Here is a 24560-nt window from a genome sequence, read left to right on the forward strand (position 1 = left end):
CCTTTATTGCAAGGGGAATGGAATACAAAAGCAGGGAAGACCTGCTACAACTGTACAGGGTATTGGTGAGACCACACCTGGAATATTGCATACAGTTTTGGTTTCCTTATTTAAGGAGGGATATACTTGCATTGGAGGCAATTCAGAGAAGGTTCACTAGGTTGATTCCTGAGATGAAGGGGTTGACTTATGAAGAAAGGTTGAGCAGGTTGGGCCTATACTTATTGGAGTTTAGAAGAATGAGAGGTGACCTTATTGAAACATATAAGATACTGAGGGGGCTCAACAAGGTAGAAACAGAGAGAATGGGCCCAAGTTTCCACACGCGCCTAGAACGGTAGTCCCGACCTGGACGCCCGTTTTTCACGCCACAAAGTGCGCCTAAAAAAAACCCTCCGTATTCTCCACCTCCCTGCAGGTCCTTTGGCCCTTGGCGCAGCGCAGCACGAGCTGTGGGGGGGCGGAGCCAGGTCCTTGCGTTGAAAACAGTGCCGGGACCTCTGCACATGCGCGCTACAGTGGGCACACAAGTGCAGTAGCTCCAGGCGCCCGAAACTGTGTGGGAGGGGCCCGAAGCACGCAGCCCCTAGCCCTGGCCGAATGGCCTCACTGGGGCTGCGTGAATAAGGCTCCTCCCATGGCCAGCTCCTGCTTCCTCCTGACCCGACTCGACTCCCGCTCCCCCCCCGTCTCCGGACCGGATCCGACACCCGTTCCCTTCCCCCCCCCCCAGACTGGACCTGACCCGATTCCCGCTCCCGCTCCTGCTCCCCCCGGACCTGACACAACTCCCGCTCCCGCCCCCCGACTGGACCCGACCCGACTCCCGCTCCCCCCACACCCTCCCCTCCCCCCGACTGGACCCGACTCCCGCCCCCCCGACTGGACCCGCTCCCGCGACCCGACCCGACTCCCGCTCCCCCCCCCCCCCCCCCGACTGGACCTGACCCGATCCCCGCTCCCGCCACCCCACCCGACCCGACTCCCACTCTTCCCCCCCCCCCCCGCCCCGGACTGGATCCGACCTGACCTCCCCCTCCCCCCGACCCGAACCGAACCTCCCGACCCGACCCAACGCCACCTACCTGTAAATCTGGTGCTGGGGACGGGCCCTGCCCGAAGTCTCGGGCCGGCCCGTTCAGCCTTCGGTCCCGACGGCAAACCGCTGCCTGAAAGGCCTGCCTGAAGCACTTTCACACAGGTAGGAACATGGTTTATTTAATCTTTTCTTTGCTTATAAATTTTTATTCAGGTTGGATTTATTTGTATAATATTTGTATAAGTATAACTAAGGATTTATTGTAGAATTTAATGACTTCCCTTCCCCCTCCCCCCCGACGCCTAATTTGTAACCTGCGCCTGATTTTTTTTAATGTGTAGACAAGGTTTTTTCAAGCGTACAAAAATCTTCACTTACTCCATTCTAAGTTAGTTTGGAGTACGTTTTCACTGTGGAAACTTTGAAATCAGGCGTCAGTGGCCGGACACGCCCCCTTTTGAAAAGAAAATTCTGTTCCAAAGTGAAACTGTTCTACCTGACTAGAACTGCAGAAAACTAAATGTGGAGAATTCCGATTTCTAAGATACTCCGTTCTACACCAGTTGCTCCTAAAAAATCAGGAGCCAATCATGTGGAAACTTGGGGCCGATATTTCCACTCATGGAGGAATCTAGAACTAGGGGCATAGTTTCAGAATAAGGGGTCACCCATTTTGAACTGAGTTGAGGAGGAATTTCTTCTGAGGGTGGTAAATCTGTGGAATTCTCTGCCCCAGAGAGCTGTGGAGGCTGGGTCATTGAATATATTTAAGGTGGAGTTGGACAGATTTTTGAACGATATTGGAGTAAAGGGTTATGGGAAGCGGCAGGGAAGTGGAGCTGAGCCCAAGATCAGATCAGCCATGATCTTATTAAGTAGCGGAGCAGGCTCGAAGGGCCAAATGACCTACTCCTGCTCCTATTTCTTATGTTCTTATGTTGTCCAGGATAGAATAGAAGTCATGATTTATAGTCACAATTGGGTGGAATTGCTTTCTGCTTTTTCCAGTTCCTTCCTGTTCTCGGGCATTGATCATATCATAGTTACCCATGTGTATAAGAAGTAGATTTAATCAAAGCTGATTTATCTCACCTTATTTCTGTCATAAATCCCATTATAAAAATTCTCATTGAGAATAATTTCTGTTAATTTAATCATGGGTAAACTTATTGCCTCATTGATTTTAAACAATGTGAATTTCCTGTTTATGACTCAGCAGGGATTTCCTCAAGGGCACTCTGCTATTGCGTTCCAAGATTGCATTCATATATTTACTCATATGTCAATCTTAAAATAACTATGACAAGTACCTCCTCCAACTGCTCAGTGAGTAAACACCCCACCTAGTGTTGCACTATGTTACACAGATCAGAAAGGTCCCAGAGTTCAATCCTCGATTCTTGCGGAGTGTGTTGTCCATTTGGGGCTACATTTAGCCAGAATGCTGATATCCTAGGGAAGGGAAAAAAATTACCCAGCTCAACAATGATTCTCTTTGCAGTTGATAGCCTTCTGATGCTCTTTCATGACAAACAGCCATCTGAATGAGATATCAGAGTGCTGCCACCACCCACTAGTAATAACCCAGCACAAGATGACCTTCAGGAAAGAAAGCGAGGATACTGGAAAATGAATTGGATGGTGCAGTGAGTTATCACTCTAGTCTTTCCTTCCTTTCTCCCTTCCTTTCTCCTTTGTGTGTTTATCTAGCTTCCCCTTAAATGCATCGATACTATTCGCCTCAACTACTCCATGTGGTAATGAGTTTCACATTCTAACCACCATGGGTAAAGAAGTTTCTCCTGAATTCTTTATTGGATTTATTAGTGACTATCTTATGTTTATGGCATTATTTATACAGATTGTGTTCTTCAGGTGCTTATGAGCGTGATTTTTCCCAGCACTTTCGCCCTGACTAATTGTGACCCTATTCAGCAGTGTAATCCAATCTTACCTAGCGTGATGTGGGGTGGTATTCCTTACTGTAGGCTATTTGCACCCGTGCAGGTACACTGGACAGCAGTGTTAAGTTAATTCAGTAACAGATAAAGACTATAAGGTGCTGCCTTTAGATTCTCGCACCTGAGGAATTCCCGGCTCATTTTTGTTTTATGTTTTTTTAAAAGGATGTAACATTTTATATGTGACATGTAGAATATGGTTATAAGGGATGCTCTATTGGTAACTGGGGATATAACTAGAGATGGTCTATTGGTAAATATTAGCCGTGTGGTTGATAGTGAGGAAGAAAGCTGAAGACTGCAGGAAGATATCAATGGATTGGTCAGGTGGGAAGGAAAGGCAAATATAATTCAATCCGGAGTAGTGTGAGGTAATGCATTTGGGGAGGGCCAAGAATGCACGAGAATACACATTAAGTGGTAGGACACTGAGAAGTATTTAGGGACACAGGGACCTTGGAGTGCAGGTCCACAGATCCCTGAAGGTAGCAGGACAGGTAGATAAGGTGAAGAAGGCATATGTGATACTTTCTTTTATTAGCCAAGGCATAGAATATACGAGCAGAGAGGTTATGCTTGAAATGTATGAAACACTAATTGGGCCACAGCTAGAGTACTGCGTGCAGTTCTGGTCACCACATTACAGGAAGGATGTGATTGCACGAGAGAGGGTACAGAGGAGATTTACGAGGATGTTGCCAGGTTTGAAGAATTTTAGCCAAGAGGAAAGATTGGATAGATTGGGGTCGTTTTCTTTGGAACAGCGGAGGCTGAGGGGAGATTTAATTGAAGTGTATAAAATTATGAGGGGCCTAAATAGGGTGGATAGGAATAAAGATTATGAGGGAGCTTGACAAGGTGGATGCAGAGAGGATGTTTCCACTGATGGGGAAGCCTAGAACTAGAGGGCATGATCTTAGAATAAGGGGTTTCCCATTTAAAACTGAGATGAGGAGAAATTTCTTCTCGCAGAGGGTTGTAAATCTGTGGAATTCACTGCCTCAGAGAGCTATGGAAGCTGGGACATTGAATAAATTTAAGACAGAAATAGACAGTTTCTTAAACGATAAGGGGATAAGAGGTTATGGGGAGCGGGCAGGGAAGTGGACCTGAGTCCATGATCGGATCAACCATGATCTTATTGAATGGCGGAGCAGGCTCGAGGGGCCGTATGGCCTACTCCTGCTTCTATTTCTTATGTTCTTATGTTCTTTCAGTTTAGAACTAGACTAATTGATGAAAAACTGGTATTTCTAAGAGTGTTATGGGAATGCGTTTGAACAGCCTCAACCCAGTTGCTCAGGGGCATGAGCCAATAATGAAATGGTTAGTGCTGCAGGAGGCACACTTCTGAATCTGAGGCAGAAATCTGTTACTGGGAAAGAGTAGCGAGAGTCTTATTCTACATCAAATTGTTCTGTACTTTGCCTGGGATTGTTCAATGCTGATAGTGAATGCCTTAGGTTTTACCTTGCATCATCATCCCTTTTGTCATTTAATCTCTCCTGCCTTCCATCCTATCACAGACCTTCCCTTTTGTTCTTTCTTCCCCCCGCCCCCCCCCCCCCTACTTTCTCTGCCCCTACATTTGCTTAAAAACCAGTTACATCTCTAACTTTTTCCAGTTCTGATGAAGGGTCGTTGACCTGAAACGTTAACTCTGTTTCTCTCTCCACAGATGCTGCCTGACCTGCTGAGTATTTCCAGCACATTCTGTTTTTATTTCAGATTTTCAGCATCTGCAGTATTTTGCTTTTAACTTACCATTAAAGTTGTTTATTTCACTGTGATTAAGTTGCCTATTAACAATCAATTGATGATGTTTTTTGCTTTTTTTGTGTGATAGTGGTGTAAACTGCAAGCAACGTGTGTCTCAGCACTAATGTGTTGTTGTCCTATCTGCTGTGACATAGAATAATATTAAAGCTCCAAGTGATAGGTTTGACGCACTCTAGCCCCATTGCCAGGGCACACGTGCTGTGTTGTGCGTTGTATAGCTATGCACCATACAGAAGTGCCAATGTTGTAATGTTTATGTACACAACAAAAAAGGTATCCTTATTACAATTTTTCCATCATTTTCCACTCTGCTGTACACATTGGAAATTGCTCTTTACTTGTTCCTGAGAAGTGGGAAATGCTGTCATTTATTGACCATCCTTGGTTGCCCTGAGATGGTGGTGGTAGTTCATCTCCTTGAACTGCTGCAGTCTGTGTGGCATAGCTGCTCTCACAAAGGTGTTAAGTAGGGAAACTCTGGGCATAGTTGGAGGTCAGGCACTCCAGCGCTCGGCTATGAGTAGATCTTGATGTAACTTGTGAATAACCACTAAATATAGTTTATATTCAAATGTGAGATATGGATACTTGCATGTCTAACAATATTGTGCAATTTATTCCCTTTTATAGATGACCATTATAGTGACTGCCATGGGCATCCATTATCCATGCCCTCAAATATTTTGGAGGATCTCAAAATGTTTACAGTGTTGAAATGCATAAAGGAAAGGCAATGTACCATACACCTGAAAGTTCAAGCGACATTGATACTTGATGGTATTTATTTTTATATTTTCATCAAAAACTGTTTGAAAATAAAATTTGGAAGAAAGTTGCATCCTCATTGCACAGCAATATAGATTCTGAAAACTGCATACATCGCTATTCTTTAGTTTTAAAATTATGGGAGAACATTTCTGCAGGGTTCTCTCAGTCTCCTGCTGTAACCTTGGTAATACCCCTGGAGAAACAACATTAGCAGCTGTTTTTAGCCATGTACGCTGTTTTTCGGGGCATTATGCCAAACTCCCAACAGAGAATCACTGTAGAAATTCCAGCTGTATATATTTTCAAAGTAATTTAATATATAAAGTAAGCATTAAGAAAACAGATTATTTTCAGTCCTGTACTTACTGGTAGAAAACTCCTTGGTGATGATGAGAGGCCACATAAGTCATAAATGTGACTCTCTCATTTCATCTGGCGATACATCTTCAGAGATCTAAAGATAATCTAGTTAGAATATATGGACCTAGTTAAAAATCCAATATCTCAAGCAGCTGAACTCTTTGCTCCCAATAAATTGGTCATAAGTTTGAATTTGAGCGCAGCACACTACTTAAACCTCCTGGGTTATATTGTCAGTTTTTGCTGGTAGATGAAGTGCTGTGTAGAATTTACATGTTATCATTTTACATCTTGTGGGGAGAAGAGGAGAAGGCACTCTCTAAAACACTTACTGCTGCCCAGTTGTAGAGCAGCACTAATGTTAATTATGGAGAAATTGCAATTCAAACTATCTTTTCTGCCTGGTTGGAGGTGAAGGGGTGATAATAAGAATAAAAGAAATAGGAACAGGAGTAGGCCATATGGCCCATCGAGCCTGATCCGCCATTCAATAAGATTATGGTGGATCATCTACCTCAACTTCACTTTCTCGCCCAAGCCCCATATCCTTTGATTCCCTTATGTGATGAATAGTAGGGAGATGAGGATGGAACTTTTGACAAGTGTATTACTTGCCAGCTGAGCAAAGACAAGTATGAGCCTTAGGTCTTCTTAACCTCCTATCTGGAAGGGCAAGCATGGCAATCAGGGGCACCAGTGGAGGTTATAAAGGAGACAAATAGTAAATAAGGATGAAGGGGAAATGTTTAATTTTGTTAAACCTTGGATAATTTGTTGTGTCTTGAGGATACTTGCACTTGCTGCTGAAGAAAAAGATGGAAGTATATTTTGTGTGGTCTGACCATACTGGTGTACTTGATTGGTCTGTTGAACTGTGCGAGAGCTCGGAGGCCAGATGTGTACGTGCAGGTGAACACTCATATTGGAATGCAATGAATCTCCCAAATACCACATCCCAGGCTGTAACAGGCCCATCTCTTATATAACATACAGTAGTTGACCTTGAGGAGGATACTGCCTTTTCCTTCTCCTCAAATTCTCTCAGATGCTCTGTTAAAGTGTTTAACATTTACTTTGTTCTTGTGTTCCAGAACATATCCGTGGTGTGGAAATATGCTCTCTTTCATTGAGCACCTTACAAAACCAGTGTACAATTGTAAAATTCAATAAACGTTCATATAAGAAGTTGATTGCACAGCCTGTAAGTTTGAATCTCTCAATATTTAACTCTTAAAATTGATTAAACTGTGGTATAAAAGCATTGTGTATATATTGGGACAGAATCTGCTATAAAGCTGCAATGCCTATTAGTTACACTTACAAATGCATGTTTAGGTTTTTAAAAATTTTGCCCAGAAAGTTGCTGGAAGTGTGAGCTGATAATGGTGCAGTGAAGCCAACAGGACATCTGGGAGCTTGGTGAACAATGAGACAAATAGTGCACCTCCTTCACCAATGAGCTTAAAGGATTGACAAATAAATAGAGCAAGGACTGAGAATGAGGGTGAATTAGAGAGGGTGAATTTAATATCAAATCAGATAATACACTGTTATTTTTCAGCAAAATCTGGCCTGATGGGATCAATTTTCCACATGGCCGATTTTTGGCGCAATTGTAGAGGTACGTCCATTTTTTTTTAGTGACCAACTGCGGCAAAAAAAAGTTGCAAGTTTCGCCGGAATAAACTTTCATTTGGAGCGGCGCTCTGTGGGTGGAGTTTAAGGTCTGCGCTGAAAAACTGAGGTTGCCAGGATAACGAGGGACACACTGAAGGACTGAGGCTGCAGAGTGAAACAAGATGCAGCAAGACATAAGCAATTGTAGTGGCCCTCCAGTGCCACTGCTAAAACGGGATGAATGGACCCCCACCAGCGGTGCTACTGCTATTCCGGGCCTAATGGCCCCCCCACCACCGGTGCCGCTGCTATCCCGGACCGAATGGCCCTCTGGTGCCACTGCTATCCCGGGCTGAATGGCCCCCACCACCACTGGTGCCGCTGCTATCCCGGGCCGAATGGGCCCCCCCCCCCTGCCTCTGGTGCAACTGCTATCCTGGGCCGAATGGGCCCCCCCACCTCCCGCAGGTGCCACTGCTATCCCGGGTTGAATGGCCCCCACCACCACTGGTGCCGCTGCTATCCCGGGCCGATTGCCCCCCCCCAGCCCCCGGTGCAACTGCCGTGTCTTCTTCCCTCCCTCCAAAACCTAACTCTGCTCAATTAAAACAATGGCGTCTTCTCTGCGCCGATTTTCTCTTCTCTGCGCCGATTGTCTTAAGTGCAGGTAAGGTTTTCAGAATGGTGCACTGCTCCATTTTTGAAAAAATCCTAGTGGGCCAAACTAGCTTAAGTGGCCAGAAATGGCGCTGCCAGCAACTCCAGTGACATCAAAAAATCGGGAACTAAAAAAAATCCACCGTAAGTAGTTTAGGATGGCGCAGAAACTTTTGCGAAACTTGCAGATTTTAGTCTGCTCCAAAAAAACAGCGGACGCCAAAAAATCGGCACAGAATTGTGGCGAAAATTCAGCCCCTGGACTCTCCAAGAGGAAACAGTCTCTCAACATTTACTCTGTCAAGCCTTCAGAGAAGTTTATACATTTCAATGGGATCACATCTCATTCTTTTAAACCTCAGGGAATATAGGCTTATTCTACTCGATCTCTCCTCCATAGGACAACCCTCTCATCCCAGGAATTAATCTGGTGAACCTTTGCTGCATCCCTCTAAGGTAGATATATCCTTCCTTGGGTAAGGAGACCAAAGTATTACAAATGGCAGTTTGAGAAGTTGAATTCAGTTAAAAAAATTCTGGAAATAAAAAGCTGGTATCAGTAAAAGTGATGTAAAAATAACAACTGGTTCACTAATGTTCTTTAGGAAAGGAAACCTGTCATTCTTAACCAGCTTGGCCTATATGTGAATCCAGCATAGTTGAGTCTTGGGCTAGTAAACCACTCAATTATATCAAATGACTACAAAGAATGTGGCACTGACTGCAGTGGTACAAAAAGACCTTCCTCTATCTTCTAGAGATGTACATTAAATGCTGGTCTTTTCAGCAATACCCACATCTCAAGAATGAATTTTTTAAAATCATTATGGGGCCCAAAATAATCTAATAGTAATTAAGACAACAAAGTGAGATGTGGACATTTTTCTTGTGTGAAGCTGAATAGATCCAAATTTGAACCTGTTTGGAAGTTCTTGAATTCATTCTAATCATATATGTATCCAGATTCAGACAGCTTACTTAACAATTTACATGTATAATTTGTTTGATATTTTGATTTATTTAAAGAAAGGTGTATAAGCTCAAAAAAACTAGCAGCTTTACTGTGACAATCCTAAGCTAGGATCTGACTCCAATTGACTGAGATACCAATCAAAACTTTAGATTTAGCGTCCCTTGATGTGTACTAATTTAGAGAATCATCCCTGACCTTTTGGTTTAGTTACAAAGATTGTTACAGGTTTGGAAAATGAATGTCTATAAATATATGTTTCAATCTGATATTTAGCTTTTTAGGGACATTTTAACCCCATGTTATCTTTTGTGAAGCATTTTTAAAGAAATGTTGTTTGGTGAATGAATCAGCACAATATTTAAACAAAGCTTTACGACTTTGTTATATGCTGTACAAAAGAGGGCTTGACATTTCTCGTACAGGCATTTTTCAAATTAAATGGTAATTTTATATCTGTTGACATTTCACCTTTTCAATGCAATTTCAATAGTCATCCCAAAAATTTGATAATTATGCGGAAGTTCTTGATAGGCAATTTTCCAGTGCTTAAGGTAGTGGGATCAAATTCCTAGCTTAGCTATTTAAGTTGGTTTTAATGTGCTAATTTTATATGGGTTAACCTTCGCTTTAAAATAATCCTGGCACGACTTAAGTGACAGTGCCTTGAGCACTCACATCAAAAGATTAGCCATTTGAAGATTTCCCCATTAGTAGCCACTCCTTGGTCATTAGTGATTTGCTGAATGTTTTGTTGGCAGCTTACAGCAGACTGACATTTCACTGGGGCAGATATCCTCAGTGACCACTAGCCACTTGTGTCCTCAGAAGCACAAAAGTATCGTAGGGTGCTACCCAATTCCAGCAGATGTGAACTTCCGGTTTAGCGCTCCAGGAGGGATTTGCAGCACTAAATCAAACGCTACTACTTTTCCTTGGGAGCGCTAAATCAGGCAAGAGGGGCAGTAGCGGCAGAGTAATGCACAATGCCCAGTGCAGCGATACCGGACTCACGGGCTCCTTCACATTATTAAAGAAGCAGTAGCAGGACATTTAGAAAAGTAAAATTCGGTCAGGCAGAGTTAGCATTGATTTATGAAGGGGTAGCCATTTTTGATAAATTTGCTGGAATTCTTTGAGGATGTAATGAACAGGGTGGATAAAGGGGAACCAGTGGATGTGGTGTATTTGGACTTGCAGAAGGCATTTGACAAGGTGCCACATAAAAGGCTACTCCACAAGATAAAAGTTCACAGGGTTGGGGTAAATATATTAGCATGGATAGAGGATTGGCTAATTAACAGAAAACAGAGAGTTGGAATAAATGGTTCATTCTCTGGTTGGCAACCAGTAACTAGTGGGGTGCCGCAGGGATCAGTGCTGGGACCCCAACTATTTACAATCTATATTAGCAACTTGGAAGAAGGGATTGAGTGTAACATAGCCAAGTTTGCTGATGATACAAAGATGGGAGGAAAAGCAATGTGTGAGGAGGACACAAAACATCTGCACAAAGACATAGACAGGCTAAGTGAGTGGGCAAAAATTTGGCAGATGGAATATAATGTTGGAAAGTGTGAGGTCATGCACTTTGGCAGAAAAAAAAATCAAAGAGCAAGTTATTATTTAAATGGAGAAAAATTGCAAAGCGCTACAGTACAGCGGGACCTGGAGGTGTTTGTGCATGAAACACAAAAGATTAGTATGCAGGTACAGCAAGTGATCAGGAAGGCCAATGAAATCGTGGCCTTTATTGCAAAGGGGATGGAGTATAAAAGCAGGGAAGTCTTGCTACAGTTATACAGGGTATTGGTGAGGCAACACCTGGAATAATGTGTACAGTTTGGTTTCCATATTTATGAAAGGATATACTTGCTTTTGAGGCAGTTTGGAGAAGATTCATTAGGTTGATTCCGGAGATGAGGTGGTTGACTTATGAGGACAGGTTGAGTAGGTTGGGCCTCTACTCAGTGGAATCCAGAAGAATGAGAGGTGATCTTATCGAAATGTATAAGATTATGAGGAGGCTTGACAAGGTGGATGCAGAGAGGATGTTTCCACTGATAGGGGAGACTAGAACTAGGGGGCATAATCTTAGAATAAGGGGCTGCCCATTTAAAACTGAGATGAGGAGGAATTTCTTCGCTGAGGGTTGTAAATCTGTAGAATTCGCTGCCTCCGAGAGCTGTGGAAGCCGGGACACTGAATAAACTTAAGACAGAGATAGACAGTTTCTTAACCGATAAGGGATTATGGAGAGCGGGCAGGGAAGTGGACCTGAGTCCATGATCGGTCAGCCATGATCGTATTAAATGGCAGAGCAGACTCGAGGGGCCATATGACTTACTCCTGCTCCTATTTCTTATGTTCTTATGTTCACTCCCTTAAAGGGAAGGGCCATTGCTGAGGGCTCTGCAAGGAAACTAATGGACTGCTCGGCGACGGCGCCTGCAATCCGCGACGATCAGCCCCAAGCTCTCCAACAAAGTGCAGGGCTGATCATGGAATCATAGAACTTTACAGCATAGAAGGGGGTCATATCGCCCATCGTGTCCGTGACAGCCGTCAAAGAGCTATCCAGCCTAATCCCACTTTCTAACTCTTGGTCCGTAACCTTGTCGGTCTGTAACTTCAAGTGCATATCCAAATACTTTTAAAATGCTATGAGGGTTTCTGCTCTACCACCCTTTCAGGCAGTGAATTCCAGACCCCCACCAACTTCTGGATGAAAATATTTTCCTCTAAACCTCCTACCATTTACTTTAAATCTATGCCCCCTGGTTATTGACTCCTCTACTAAGGGGAATAGGTCCTTCCTATCCATTCTATCTAGGCCTGTCATAATTTTATACACTTCAATTAGGTCTCCACTCAGCCTCCTCTGATCCAAAGAAAACAACCGCAGCCTATCAATCTTGCTTCGTAGCTAAAATTTTCCAGTCGAAGTAACATTCTCGTAAATATCCTCTGTACCCTCCCGAGTGCAGTTACATCTTTCCTGTAATATGGTGACCCGAACTGCACACAGTACTCTAGCTGTGGCCTACCTAGTGTTTTATATAGTTCAAATATAACCTCCCTGCTCTTTTGTTTTATGCCTCAGCTAATAAAAACAAGTATCCCGTATGCCTTCTTAACCACTTTATCTATTGTCCTGCTACCTTCAGGGATCTATGGACATGCACTACAAGTTCTCTCTGTTCCTCTACACCATTTATTGTGTATTCCTTTGCCTTGTTAGCCCTCCCCAAATGCATTACCTCACACTTCTCCGGATTGACTTCTATTTGCCACTGTTCTGCCCACCTGACCAGTCCGGTGATATTTTCTTGCAGTCTAGAGCCGTCTTCTTCATTATCAACCACACGGTCAATTTTTGTATCATCTGCAAACTTCTTAATCATACCCCGTACATTCAAGTCCAAATCATTGATGTATACCACAAAAAATAAGGAACCTAGTATTGAGCCCTGCAGAACCCCACTGGAAATAGCCTTGCAATCACAAAAACACCCATCAATCATTACCCTTTGCTTCTTGCCTCTGAGCCAATTTTTGATCCAATTTGCCACTTTGCCTTGGATCCCATGGGCTTTTACTTTCATGATCAGTCTGCCATGTGGGACCTTATTAAAAGCCTTGCTAAAATCCATATGGACTACATCAAACGCCCTCCTGGTTACCTCCTCAAAAAATTCAATCAAGTTAGTCAGACATGACCTTCCCTTAACAAATAAATGCTGGCTCTCCTTGATTAATCATGATTTAAACCAAGCACAGAGGGTTGAGAGAATTTTTTTGCCTACCTCATCACCAATCCCTTTAACTACCGCTTCCCAAGTGGCCGGCTGACCTCTCAATGCCTCCTGCAGCTGCCGGTGTTGTCGCCCAGTGATGCTGCAGCGAGCGGAAGTGAATTTAGAATCCGGGGCGGTATCGGGGCACTGCACACTGGATGACGCCATGATCACCAGGGTACAGCAGATTGTGGCATTAAGATTTACTGCCACTGCTAACCTTCAAGGTATTTTTGCCACGCCCAGTCGGAAAGCTGGTAGTGCCCCATTATCGACCCCCCCCCCCCCGGAAGCGCTAACGGGAGGTGCAAATGTTTTGGCTATATTCACTTTATCAGTGTCTGTTGAGTATACTTCATTTTATGAAATGTTGATTTGCCTGCTGGTGCAGGGCTGCCCATTAGTAACAGATTCACGTTCACAGGAATAAATGTTCTGTAATATTTGGAATACTGTCCAGCAAGTGATAAATTTTACAATTCATAGAATCATGCAGCAGAGACAGGGGCCATTCAGCCTATCGTTTCTGTGCTGGTTCTTTGAAAGAGCTATCCAATTAGTCCCATTTCCCAGTTCATTCCCCAAATCCCTGAAAACTTTCCATTTTCAAATCTATATCCAATTTCTTTTTTAAAGTTACGATTAAATCTGCTTCCGCCACTCTTTCAGGCAGTGCATTCCAGATCATCCCGCTGCGTAAAAATGTTTTTCCTCATCTCCTCTGTAGTCCTTTTGCCTGTCTGTGTCCCCCCCCACCACCAGTGAAACAGTTTCTCATTTACTCTATCAAAACCCATCTTAATTTTGAACACCTTTATTAAATCTCCCCTTAACCTTCTCTGCTCTAAGCAGAACAATCCCAGCTTCTCGAGTTTCTCCACATCTCTGGTATAATTCTGGTAAATCTCCTCTGCACCCTTTTCAAGTCCTTGACGTTCTTATGGTTATGGTGCTCAGAATTGGATACAATACTCCAGCTGAGGCTTAACCAGTGATTTATAAAGTTTTAGGATAACTTTCTGCTTTTGTCCTCTATGCCTCTAATTATGAAATGACGTGTGCTTTTTTAACAGCCTTATTCCTGCCAGCTTTGAAGCTTACTTCAAAGACAAGTTAACAGGATAGAAATTACCACACAACTCTGAATGCATTGTACCAAATTCTTCTCTTCTATTTTATTGGGGGGCGTGATGCTTTTAAATAATTTTCTCGCCTAATACTCTTTTATGCTGGTACATTTTTGGGAAAATCACAAATTATTCTTGGTAGAAAGGTCTAAAATCATGGGAATTATAATGAAAACCATGAACATTCCAACCATGTTTTGTGGCAACCTAAACTATCTTTTGTTTTGCTATATTTTTATACAAACATTAAATCTGATGCGGATACCTTGCATTTTCTGAATTTGCTGGTCCTTGTAATTTACTGATGTGTTCATGGCCATAGGAATGTGGGAAGGATGATGGAAAATGAATAAGTTACTGAGGACGGGTTGCATAAACTACCCTTGTATTCCCTGGAGTATAGAAGATTAAGGGGTAACCTAATTGAGGTGTTTAGCATGATTATAGGATTTGATAGGATAGATAGAGAGAAACTATTTCCTCTAGTGGGGTAATCCAGAATAAGGGGGAAGATTAGATCTAGGCCATTCAAGAGTGATGTTAGGAAGCCCTTCTTCATACAAAGAGTAGTGGAAATCTGGAACACTCTCCCTCAAAAAGCTGTTGAGGCTAGGTCAAGACATTAGCATTTCTAGTCTAAACCTCAAAGCTTTTCTGGACATTTTACTATACACAGGTTTAAGTAAATATGGCCCTGAATGTCAAATTCTGATATTGTGAATATATTTATTGAGAAAATGACAAACAACATTTGTAATTCTTTTATTGCAGGTGCAAATTGAATATGACTGTTTCAGTGTTGCAATAGCTGAATATACTTATGTGACGCTTAAAACAATTCCTTACTATTGTGATGTCATCCTAAAACAGGGGTACCAAGTACAAGGTAAAAATACATGTAGCTTATTGCAATATGTAATATCAAACTCTTCTTTAAAACTGCATGGGGTTGTTTCTGATGCGATTATTTTTTAAATTATTATTGTGGTGGAAAATCATGAACATTGTGCATGCCTTAAAATCATTTGCACTTTTGACTGAACCTTCCCTTTTATTGGGCAAATCTTGGGTGAAATTTGTTAGAGGCCAATATTACTCTCTACCATTATGAAACTAGGATCACTGCTATCTTAAGTGGACAGCGGCCTCTCAATATTAATCTTTGAATAAAGCAATGGACCTGAAACTCCGGTCGGAGGCTTCCCGTGGGCGAATGCCTCCGACCCCAAAGAAACGTACGCACCTACCTGGTGCCTTCGTATCTTCGGATTCTTGCAGTCCTGGGCCTGCGTAAAGGCTCACGTAGCCCAGGGGTGAATGCAGTTCACAAGTGTCCCTGGGATCACGTGGGCCGACCCAACCAATCAAAAAGGGAGATTCCTATTCTGCTTCTGGGTATTCCATTTACATACAGAATCCCCATAACCATAATAGGAATGACATAAACACACTTTGACACAACTTAAATAAAAATAAATCACCACATGTTTAAAATTAATTAAAATACAATTTAATTAAACACTTAAAACAAAAAATTTTTTTTTTGAAAAATAAATGTAAACCTTTTTAAAGTGGGAAACCTTCACTTGCATTTCTAACTTAAAATTATTTCTAAACTGTCCAGTATCCTGCATTTTAAAAAGATTTCTAAACCCAAGATTTTCCAATACAACTAAATTGTTCAAGGAGTATCATCTCAAACATCCCAAAATTCCAATTCAAATACTGCCAATCTTTTTATTTTCCTTAGCAAAAAACATTATCAATGGTCTTCCATTTTTTTTTCAAAATGAAACTCTCCTGCCCAGAACGAGGGACATTCACACTTTGAAATAACCAGAATTTCACCATGGCCACAATGAAAGTTGGGTTTTCATAGGTTAATTAACCTTAATAATTCCAATCAAATTCAGACCAATATCTTATTAACTAAACGCAATACAAAGCAGATAAAATAAAACAAAATAGCACAATAAGTTATGTCACTTTTCATATTCTTTCTTCACATGCCTTTCCAGATTACCATAAAAATATTGAATATAACTGGAGAAACATTAGTTTTTGTATTTAACAAAGATCATACACATCCTACACAGATGAAAAAAGAGAGTGGAGCGTCCCTTAGCTTGTAGCTTCGAGAAATTTATGCAGGCTTTTTTTTAAAGGCATTTAGTATCTTTCAACCCAATGTAATCAATGATTAAGCTCTTTTTTGGAAAAGTGGGCATTTCAAGATTTTTTTTCAGCTTGCAATAACCAAATTGAAAAGACAGTGCTTCGTTATGATTCGAATTGATTTTAAAATGAGACCATACATTTTTAATTTAAACTATATAAGACGATTGCCATTTTTTTCCTGTAATCCAATTAAAACGAAGTACTGGCAACTGTGACTTCAAGGTTGAAGTTTTATCTTTTGTTAAACAAATTGTCTTTTGTGCATTTCATAGCTTCATAAATCATCATCAAAATAAATCCGCACCTGCGTTTCTAACTTAAAATGTAATTCAATTCTAGGTACACAATGTACATTTTAACAATCAATATCTTTGATACTTTCATAAACTTCCCGGATCCGGTACAACATTACAAAGTGTTTAAAAAAAAAAACTTTCAGCTCTGTCCGAAAAGGTGGGCGGAGCTAAAACAAACATGCAGACAACCATTTTTCTTTTTAAAAAGACAGGCTTTCAGACAAATAAAAAATCGTTTAACGCCCCAAACATTCACAGTCAGGTAAACTTCCACACAAACCCACACACTTTCATACAAACTGAAAACGTTTTAACAACATACTTCAAGGTTACTTTCACTCAATAAATGTTATGTATTTTGTTTCACTCTGCACGAAAACTGAAGCTTAAGTGTCGGTTTTAACTTTAAGTTTCTCTTTGATCTTTTTGCCTCTGTACCTCCCACTCCTTATGCTTCTCTGAAGAGGTTTGTTCTCCTCCTTGTCATCTTTTTACTTTGTTTCTTACGGTACACATCACTTTTAACTTTTTTTAAACTCACACGTTTCTGAATAAGGGGACTTGGTCTCTGTTAGTTACACATTTCGTCAATAATACCTGTACTTCATTCTCACACGCACCTGTCTAATTTACTCTTATACGTGTTAATCAAACCCCTACTAGCCATTTTCTTAACCGACCTCTAACATCAAATCTATCGACACACAATTCACAGGCACTCCCCACTTCCTCTTGGGTTAATCCCTCTTCGAATGTAGCAACTGATCAGGAGGTCACTCTCAAAGTCTAATCAACTACATAATATTAACTGCTTTGTCTTAGTCCCACCTGGGGTGCCAAGTCTATAGAACTTTTTAAGGGTTCTTGGACAAGACAACACCAATATACAACAGTCAGTATGTTTTGTGCAAGGGATCAAGATTTATTAAGCTTACAACAGTAGTATACTTAACAAAAGGCGATAATTGAATGAAAGCTCGCAGGTCTAAGTCTCTGGAAACTTCCGGACAGAGTTGACACCATCTTTAATCTGTTCATTGCTATTCCCGCAGTTTCTGTGCGAAGGTATTCTTTGAGTATCTCTGTTTTAACCAATTTTTTATCAAAGGTTTGTTTGGCCAATGTCCATATATGGGGCCCAAGTTTCCACATGATTTGCACCTGATTTTTAGGAGCAACTGGTGGAGAACGGACTATCTTAGAAATCGCAATTCTCCACATTTTTTTTTCTGCAGTTCTAGTCAGGTAGAACAGTTCTACTTTGGAACAGAATTTTTTCTTCAAAAGGGGGTGTGTCCGGCCACTGACGCCTGATTTGAAAGTTTCCACAGTGAAAATGTACTCCAAACTAAAGTAGAATGGAGCAAGTGAAGATTTTTGTAGAACTGAAAAAACCTGTTCTACACATTAAAAAATCAGGCGCAGGTTACAAATTAGGCGTCCAGAACCGAGGTGGGGGGGGGGGGGGGGAGGGAAGTCATTAAATTCTATAATAAATCCTTATTTATACTTATACAAATATTATATAAATAAATCCAACCTGAATAAACATTTATAAGCAAAGAAAAGATTAAATAAACCATCTTCCTACCTGTGTGAAAGTGCTTCAGCCAGGGAGAATTCTGCAGCCGTTCGTGCCGCTGAGCAGGAGGGGGGGGGGGAGGAGAAAGCAGTTTGTTGCCGCGGAGGGGAGGGAGGGGAAGGAGACAGCGGCTTGTTGCCATGGAGGGGAGGGGAAGGAGACAGCGGCTTGTTGCCGTGGAGAGAGGGGAGGGAGGGGAAGGAGACAGCGGCTTGTTGCCGTGGAGAGAGGGGAGGGAGGGGAAGGAGACAGCGGCTTGTTGCCGTGGAGAGAGGGGAGGGAGGGGAAGGAGACAGCGGCTTGTTGCTGCACAGGGGAGGGGAGGGAGGGGAAGGAGACAGCGGCTTGTTGTCATGGAGGGAGGGGAGGGAGGGGAAGGAAACAGCGGCTTGTTGCTGCACAGGGGAGGGGAGGGAGGGGAAGGAGACAGCGGCTTGTTGTCATGGAGGGAGGGGAGGGAGGGGAAGGAAACAGCGGCTTGTTGCCATGGAGAGAGGGGAGGGAGGGGAAGGAGACAGCGGCTTGTTGCCGTGGAGGGAGGGGAGGGAGGGGAAGGAGACAGCGGCTTGTTGCCGTGGAGGGAGGGGAGGGAGGGGAAGGAGACAGCGGCTTGTTGCCGCGCAGGGGAGGGAAGGGAGGGGAAGGAGAGAGCCGTTTGTTGCCGCGGAGGGGAGGGAGGGGAAGGAGACAGTGAGAAGGGTAGCCTCAGTGCTGATGTGCTGATGGCAATGTTATTTTATTAAAAAATGTTCAAAAATTAAACAGCTACAAAGAACTACAAAAATGGCCGAGCGCCAATGTTTTTTTTCACACTGAGCATGCGTGAACGCTCCAACGCGCAAGTGCAGCGTTGCCGGCAGGAAAGAAACTAATTTAAATAGTACCCGCCCCCTCCCACTTACAAAATCGGTGCGAGTGTAGGCTCCGCCCCCCGGGCGCCGTGCCAAACAGACAAGGAGCTGCAAAGCGCTCGAGAATAGCGCGTTTTTTTTTCTGGCGCCGTTTTAGTCGCGAAAAACGGGCGTCCAGCTCGGAGGGGCGCCCGTTTTTTATCCTGTGGAAACTTGGGCCCATGGTCTTTAATAAAATCACCTTTTTTAATTGGTTCTAATGGTCAAAATACTATTGTCACTCAAACCAGAGCCAGTATCTTGGCCACTCCTGCCTCCAGTAATTTTCCATCAACCCTACCTTGTCCATGTTAAACTTTCTTTTACCTCACTGGAATTTGCCTCATCTCTTTTACTCCTAACATGCAGTACCCGGTCTGGTACCAAGTGCCCATTTCAAACTGTCTCTCTAGTCTTGGATGGTACCCAGACTATCTCGCTTTAATCTATCAGATGGGTACCTTAACTTCAATGATCTGCCTTATTTTATGTTTCTTTTATACTAACTATAGTTTAAATACCTTTAATTAGTTTTGTTAAATGAACTATAATTTCTACTCATGTTATTTAATATTATGATCTTCACTAGCAGCCTGTGGCTGCATGTTATCTGAGCCTAGTCAAAACTGAGTTCTGCGTATATTTAAGCAGCTTCTAACATTCCCATGCCCACAGAGAATCATGGGTAAGATTAGTTTGGTTAGTGACTACAAATTGAATATATATACGAATCTCTAATACCAGTCTTTCTTGCAACACACTCTGGATTACTTCTACAGATTTCTGAGCAGCACATCTCAAAGAAGTCAACATTATTTTAACTTATTAGGTTTATTACACATATAAAATAGTATAAATTCCAGTACGTAAATTAACGTGCATGCAGGTTTTTCTGACCTGCAAACCTGTACCTGTACATATACTCAATAGCTGGTCAGCTGCCCATAGCTGGAATACCTGTTTTTCACCAGGAAGCAAATTTCTAGCAACATTAAATTGCAAAACTCCAACAAAGAATATTGTGAGAAGCATACTCCCAGGAGCAGTTAACAGCATGCGAATATTAGGTCTATATGAATAAATGGATTTAGCTTTTAGATCTATTATTTTCACCTCAGTAAATAGTCTGGATTGTATTAAAAGACAGCATGACTCACCAGGAAAATAACTGACAATTTGAATACACAATGGCACCGATAATGTTCTCCAGGTTGCTTGATGTGCGCAGCAGCCCATATTGCAGCTTGCAAGCATCTTGTGTGCTTTGAGTTTGTGCACCAACTATGTGTAAGGTCTTAACTTCCATGGAAATGCAAAGAGATCCTCATTAAGCGACTTGGAGCAATTCAGAAACAATCACTCTGCAGGCACTCCAAGGGAGGGATATAACAAAACCTGACCATTTTTTCCCTGGGCAGTCTTCTCCTCCACATGGGTATTGTTCCTGCACCTTCTACTGCTTGACCTCCAATATCCAACCAGCAAATTAGCCAATTTTTGTGGTGTCCCATTTGAAAAAATTCAGGCACTGCTTTAAGAGCCTTTTAACAGCTACGGGCACCTGGTAGCCCTCCCTGCAGAAGTGTTCCTCCAGGCTCCAAAAGGAAAGTCCAGACCTCTGTTGCATCCCTCCCCCCCCTCCCTCTCCCCTCGGCCATGAGACCCTTGCAAACCCTCTCTTCTGTCCCCCCCTCCCCACCCCAGACTTGCCTTGCTGCCGGCAGCCTTCTCTTGGTGCTGGTGAGCAGCCACCTGATGACCTTCGACCCTCTCCCCACCAGCCAGCTGGGCGAGCAGCTGACTGCTGGCAATTAAATGAGGCCCAGAAGTTAAAATCCTTCTTTAGCCTTGGGACAGCAACAAATTATGTTCAATGCAATATTTCACATGCAGAACTTAATAGTAAATGAAGGGAGTTGAGGACTTGAGATATAAGATGCCTGAAGCTGAAGGGCATTGCTGCACATTCAAACAGAAAATGATGTACAGGTAACACTTAATTTGAAAACTAAGATCAAGGGTTCCCTCCTTGGTTTAGTGAGTTTATCCAATTGGCGCTAAGCTCAATAGACTGGGAAGCACCATATTCGATCCTTGGCCTGTGCTGAATTGGATAATCTCTGCTGTGGCCATGGTGCTAGTGTTACAATTGATCTCAGCATCCCTGGATTACAGAGAAAAATGTTAACCAGGCTTCCTATTCTTCTGCTTGAAATGTGCGTGTATGGATGTCGAGTGAGGACAGGTGTGGACATGGCCCTGTTCCCATGATGCTGGTGACCTTCGACCCTTGCCCCACCGGCCAGCTGGGCATGCAACTCCCACTGTTGAGGCTTGCACATGAATAATGACCACCTGGTTGAGATGTTTAAGGGAAACCACCACCTATGAAACCATACTCCAGTGGGGAGGAAAGAGGAGAAAATTGGCAAGAAAAAAAAACTACATTTTATGCTGTCAAATATTTATTTTACATTTAAGATGATTTTCCAAAATTGAACACATTTTGATCCATTTATGTGAAGCCAGAACTTGCAGTTTGAATGCTTTGTCCTACTGCCCATATAAGGAGACAATAGTGAAAAGATTTCAACAACAACAAAAACTTGTATTTATATAGCACCTTTAATGTAGTAAAACATCTCAAGACGCTTCATAGGAGTGTTCTAAGATAAAAATTTGACATCGCGTCACATAAGAAAAAATTACAGCAGATGCTTGGTCAACGATGTAGCAGCGTCTTAAAGGAGGAAAGAGAGGTAGAGAGGTTTAGGGAGGAAATTCCAGGGCTTAGGCAGCTGAAGGCAATGCTTCAGATGGTTGAGCGATTATAATCAGGGATGATCAAGAGGGCGGAATTTGAGGAGCGCAGATATGTTGGGGTGGGGGTGTTGTGAGGCTGAAGGAGATTAAAGATAGGGAGGGGCGAGGCCATGGAGGAATTTGTAAACAAGGATGAGAATTTTGAAATTAAGGTGTTGCTTAACCGGGAGCCAATGTAGGTCAGCGAGCACAGGGGTGATGGGTGAACGGGACTTGGTGTGAATTAGGATATAGGCAGCCGAGTTTTGGATGACCTCAAGTTTACATAGGGTAGAATGTGGGAGGCCAGCCAGGAATGCATTGAAGTAGTCAAGTCTAGAGGTAGCAAATGCATGGATGAGGGTTTCAGCAGCAGATGAGTTGAAGCAGGGGCAGAGACGGGCAATGTTATGACTGCCTTTCACCTAACCATGTTTAAGATTGTGTTCCAAATGTTGGTAACTGTCCAATTGACTGTTTTAAAACTGTTCTGAGTTGATAGAAATTGAGCTCATTAAGAGGACAATGCAGTCTCTAATCTCTTTCAGCCTTACAACCCCACGAGATGTCTGCGCTTATCAAATTCTGCCCTCTTGAAAACTCTGCTTCAGCTGCTTGGTCCCAAAACTCTAGAACTCCCTCCCTAAATCTCTCCGCCTCTCTACCTCTCTTTCCTCTTTTAAGATGCTCCTTAAAGCCTACCTCTTTGACCAATCTGCCTTAATTTTTTCTTGTGTGGCTCGGTGTTTGTTTTGTCTTATAACACTGCTGTGAAGCGCCTTGGGACATTTTACTACATTAAAGGCGTTATATAAACAAAAGTTGTTGTTGTTGGGCTACACATATCATCTTTAATCCAGGACAAGTGATTCTTTCCATTACCTGCCCCCCTCTGTTTCCCCCTCTGATGTGGAAATAATAATATCCAGTGGATAAATACACAATTTTTAATTTGTACATATTAAACATTCAGGACTAGGAGGTGGATTTATCCTGGAAAAAACACTTATTTAGAATTGTACGATTGTACTTTAATTCTTGCAGAAAGACTTTGGCATCATAAGGCTTCAACTGGCTTTTTCTTTATTTTTAGATTGTACTAATAAAGATATTGGAAGAAATATCCCAACTTGCATAGGTACAGTAATATTCTAATAATAAATGATATGATTCATGTAATAAGTATTTCAAGCTCAGACATTTCATTTTCTTTTTCTTTTATTCCTGGTCTCCCTTTGTCATACATTCGCCTAGAGGGCAGTCGGGGTTCCTGTTTCTTGGTCTCTGTAATGAATCATTGGATGTTGCTGGGTAGTCTAATTTTTTTTTTTAACCTGCTCCTGTGTGCGGGGAAGTACTTGACTGTTATTTGGTGCCTCATACTAATGGCATGGCTAAGATTAGAGACTTTTTGTGTGGGGAATTTACAATTACCTCAGGGAGTAAAGAATAAAATGTATGGGGATTGAATTCCAACGTGTTCACTGCCCTTTGTAGTGCACATTTTAATAAATTTAGAATACAATATAAATACTTGTTAATCACTGAAAAGCTTGTTTTCAATGTGTATAATTTATAATTATCAAATTGGATGTTGTGCATAAGTTTTTTTTTATATATATATCATCTTTTGAAGAAAATGAAGGTGTTGACATGCTGAAGTTATTAGTTGAGAGTTCAGCATGTTTTAGAATTTGAATACTAAATAAATTACTATTGACTTTCTTACTATATTTCAGCTGGTAAATTAGACTATGTTATTGACAAAAAACAGAAGACAATATCTGTTCAAGTTTCTGACTTCTTAGAAGATCATGCCTACAATGTGCGTTTATGCCTCAAATGGTTTACGTGTGAAGATTTGGGAACCAATACATTGGTAAATGATTACTGTTTTGTTTCAATATAAATTCCATTTCCTTTGAAAATATAGACCCCAAAATTTCTGTGCAGTTTGCTCTGCTGGTTCAAGCGTGGTGGAGTGGAACCCCCACCCAGCCAAGCTCCGGGCTACATACCCTGTCCCACATTCCGCGGGCGGTGTTATTTGCAAGGCTATGTTGTGCGCTGCTGATGAGCCCTTGTAAGCCCTTGTGGAGCGATGTCATGCGGTCCCTCCAAGCCTTACTATACAGCTCTTAGTGTAGCAATGCTGCCATTAGACAAGGTAATCGAGCTCCTCCAAGATCAATTACTTTAGTCTACTAAAGGAACTCACAATAACCAGCCATGAGTTCCACTGAGGCCTTTCGAGGGAGTAAAGGACGGAATTGGGGGGGGCGCGTGGGGGGGGGAAGTCCTGGAGCTCCCTGCCCCCATTCCTACCCCCTGCAACATACCCCATAGAAGGAGGCAGGCAATGGAAAGCTCAGGGGAAATGGGGCAGAGTCTCTACGGAACCAGGTTCCGCACCATATTTCCTCCCGCCGCCAACTCCTTCCCTTTCAGTCTCAGGAATTTCGGGGCCATACATTTGATTCTTTACTCCCTAATGTAATTTGGATATTTATTTTCACTGTGGGATTGCTAAAATAATTTTTTTTTTTACAGATTAAAGTACAAGATTCCAAAGAGATCACCTTGCCATACACTCAGATATTGCCCTGTTTGTGTATTGAGGTAATAAGTGTGTGTTACTGTGGTATATTCAGTTGAAGAAGTATGATCAATGATAGAAAATATCAAATTTGCAGTTTAATGACTTGCCATGTGCAGAAACTATAAATACAATTGATAG

The 24560-nt window shown here is 42.3% G+C and overlaps 1 protein-coding gene across 1 annotated transcript in view; it reads left to right on the forward strand.

Moving 5' to 3' along the window:
* Positions 1–24560, forward strand: part of LOC139277989 (interleukin-17 receptor E-like protein) — a 56162-nt gene that overhangs the window by 12120 nt on the left and 19482 nt on the right. The window contains exons 3-8 of the mRNA XM_070896637.1: positions 5410–5556; positions 6999–7108; positions 14847–14961; positions 22917–22961; positions 23563–23702; positions 24374–24442. Coding sequence (XP_070752738.1) covers positions 5410–5556; positions 6999–7108; positions 14847–14961; positions 22917–22961; positions 23563–23702; positions 24374–24442 — 626 coding nt within the window. The remainder of the gene's footprint in view (positions 1–5409; positions 5557–6998; positions 7109–14846; positions 14962–22916; positions 22962–23562; positions 23703–24373; positions 24443–24560) is intronic.

Source organism: Pristiophorus japonicus, chromosome 13 (assembly GCF_044704955.1).
Source record: "Pristiophorus japonicus isolate sPriJap1 chromosome 13, sPriJap1.hap1, whole genome shotgun sequence".
Lineage (NCBI taxonomy): Eukaryota > Metazoa > Chordata > Chondrichthyes > Pristiophoridae > Pristiophorus > Pristiophorus japonicus.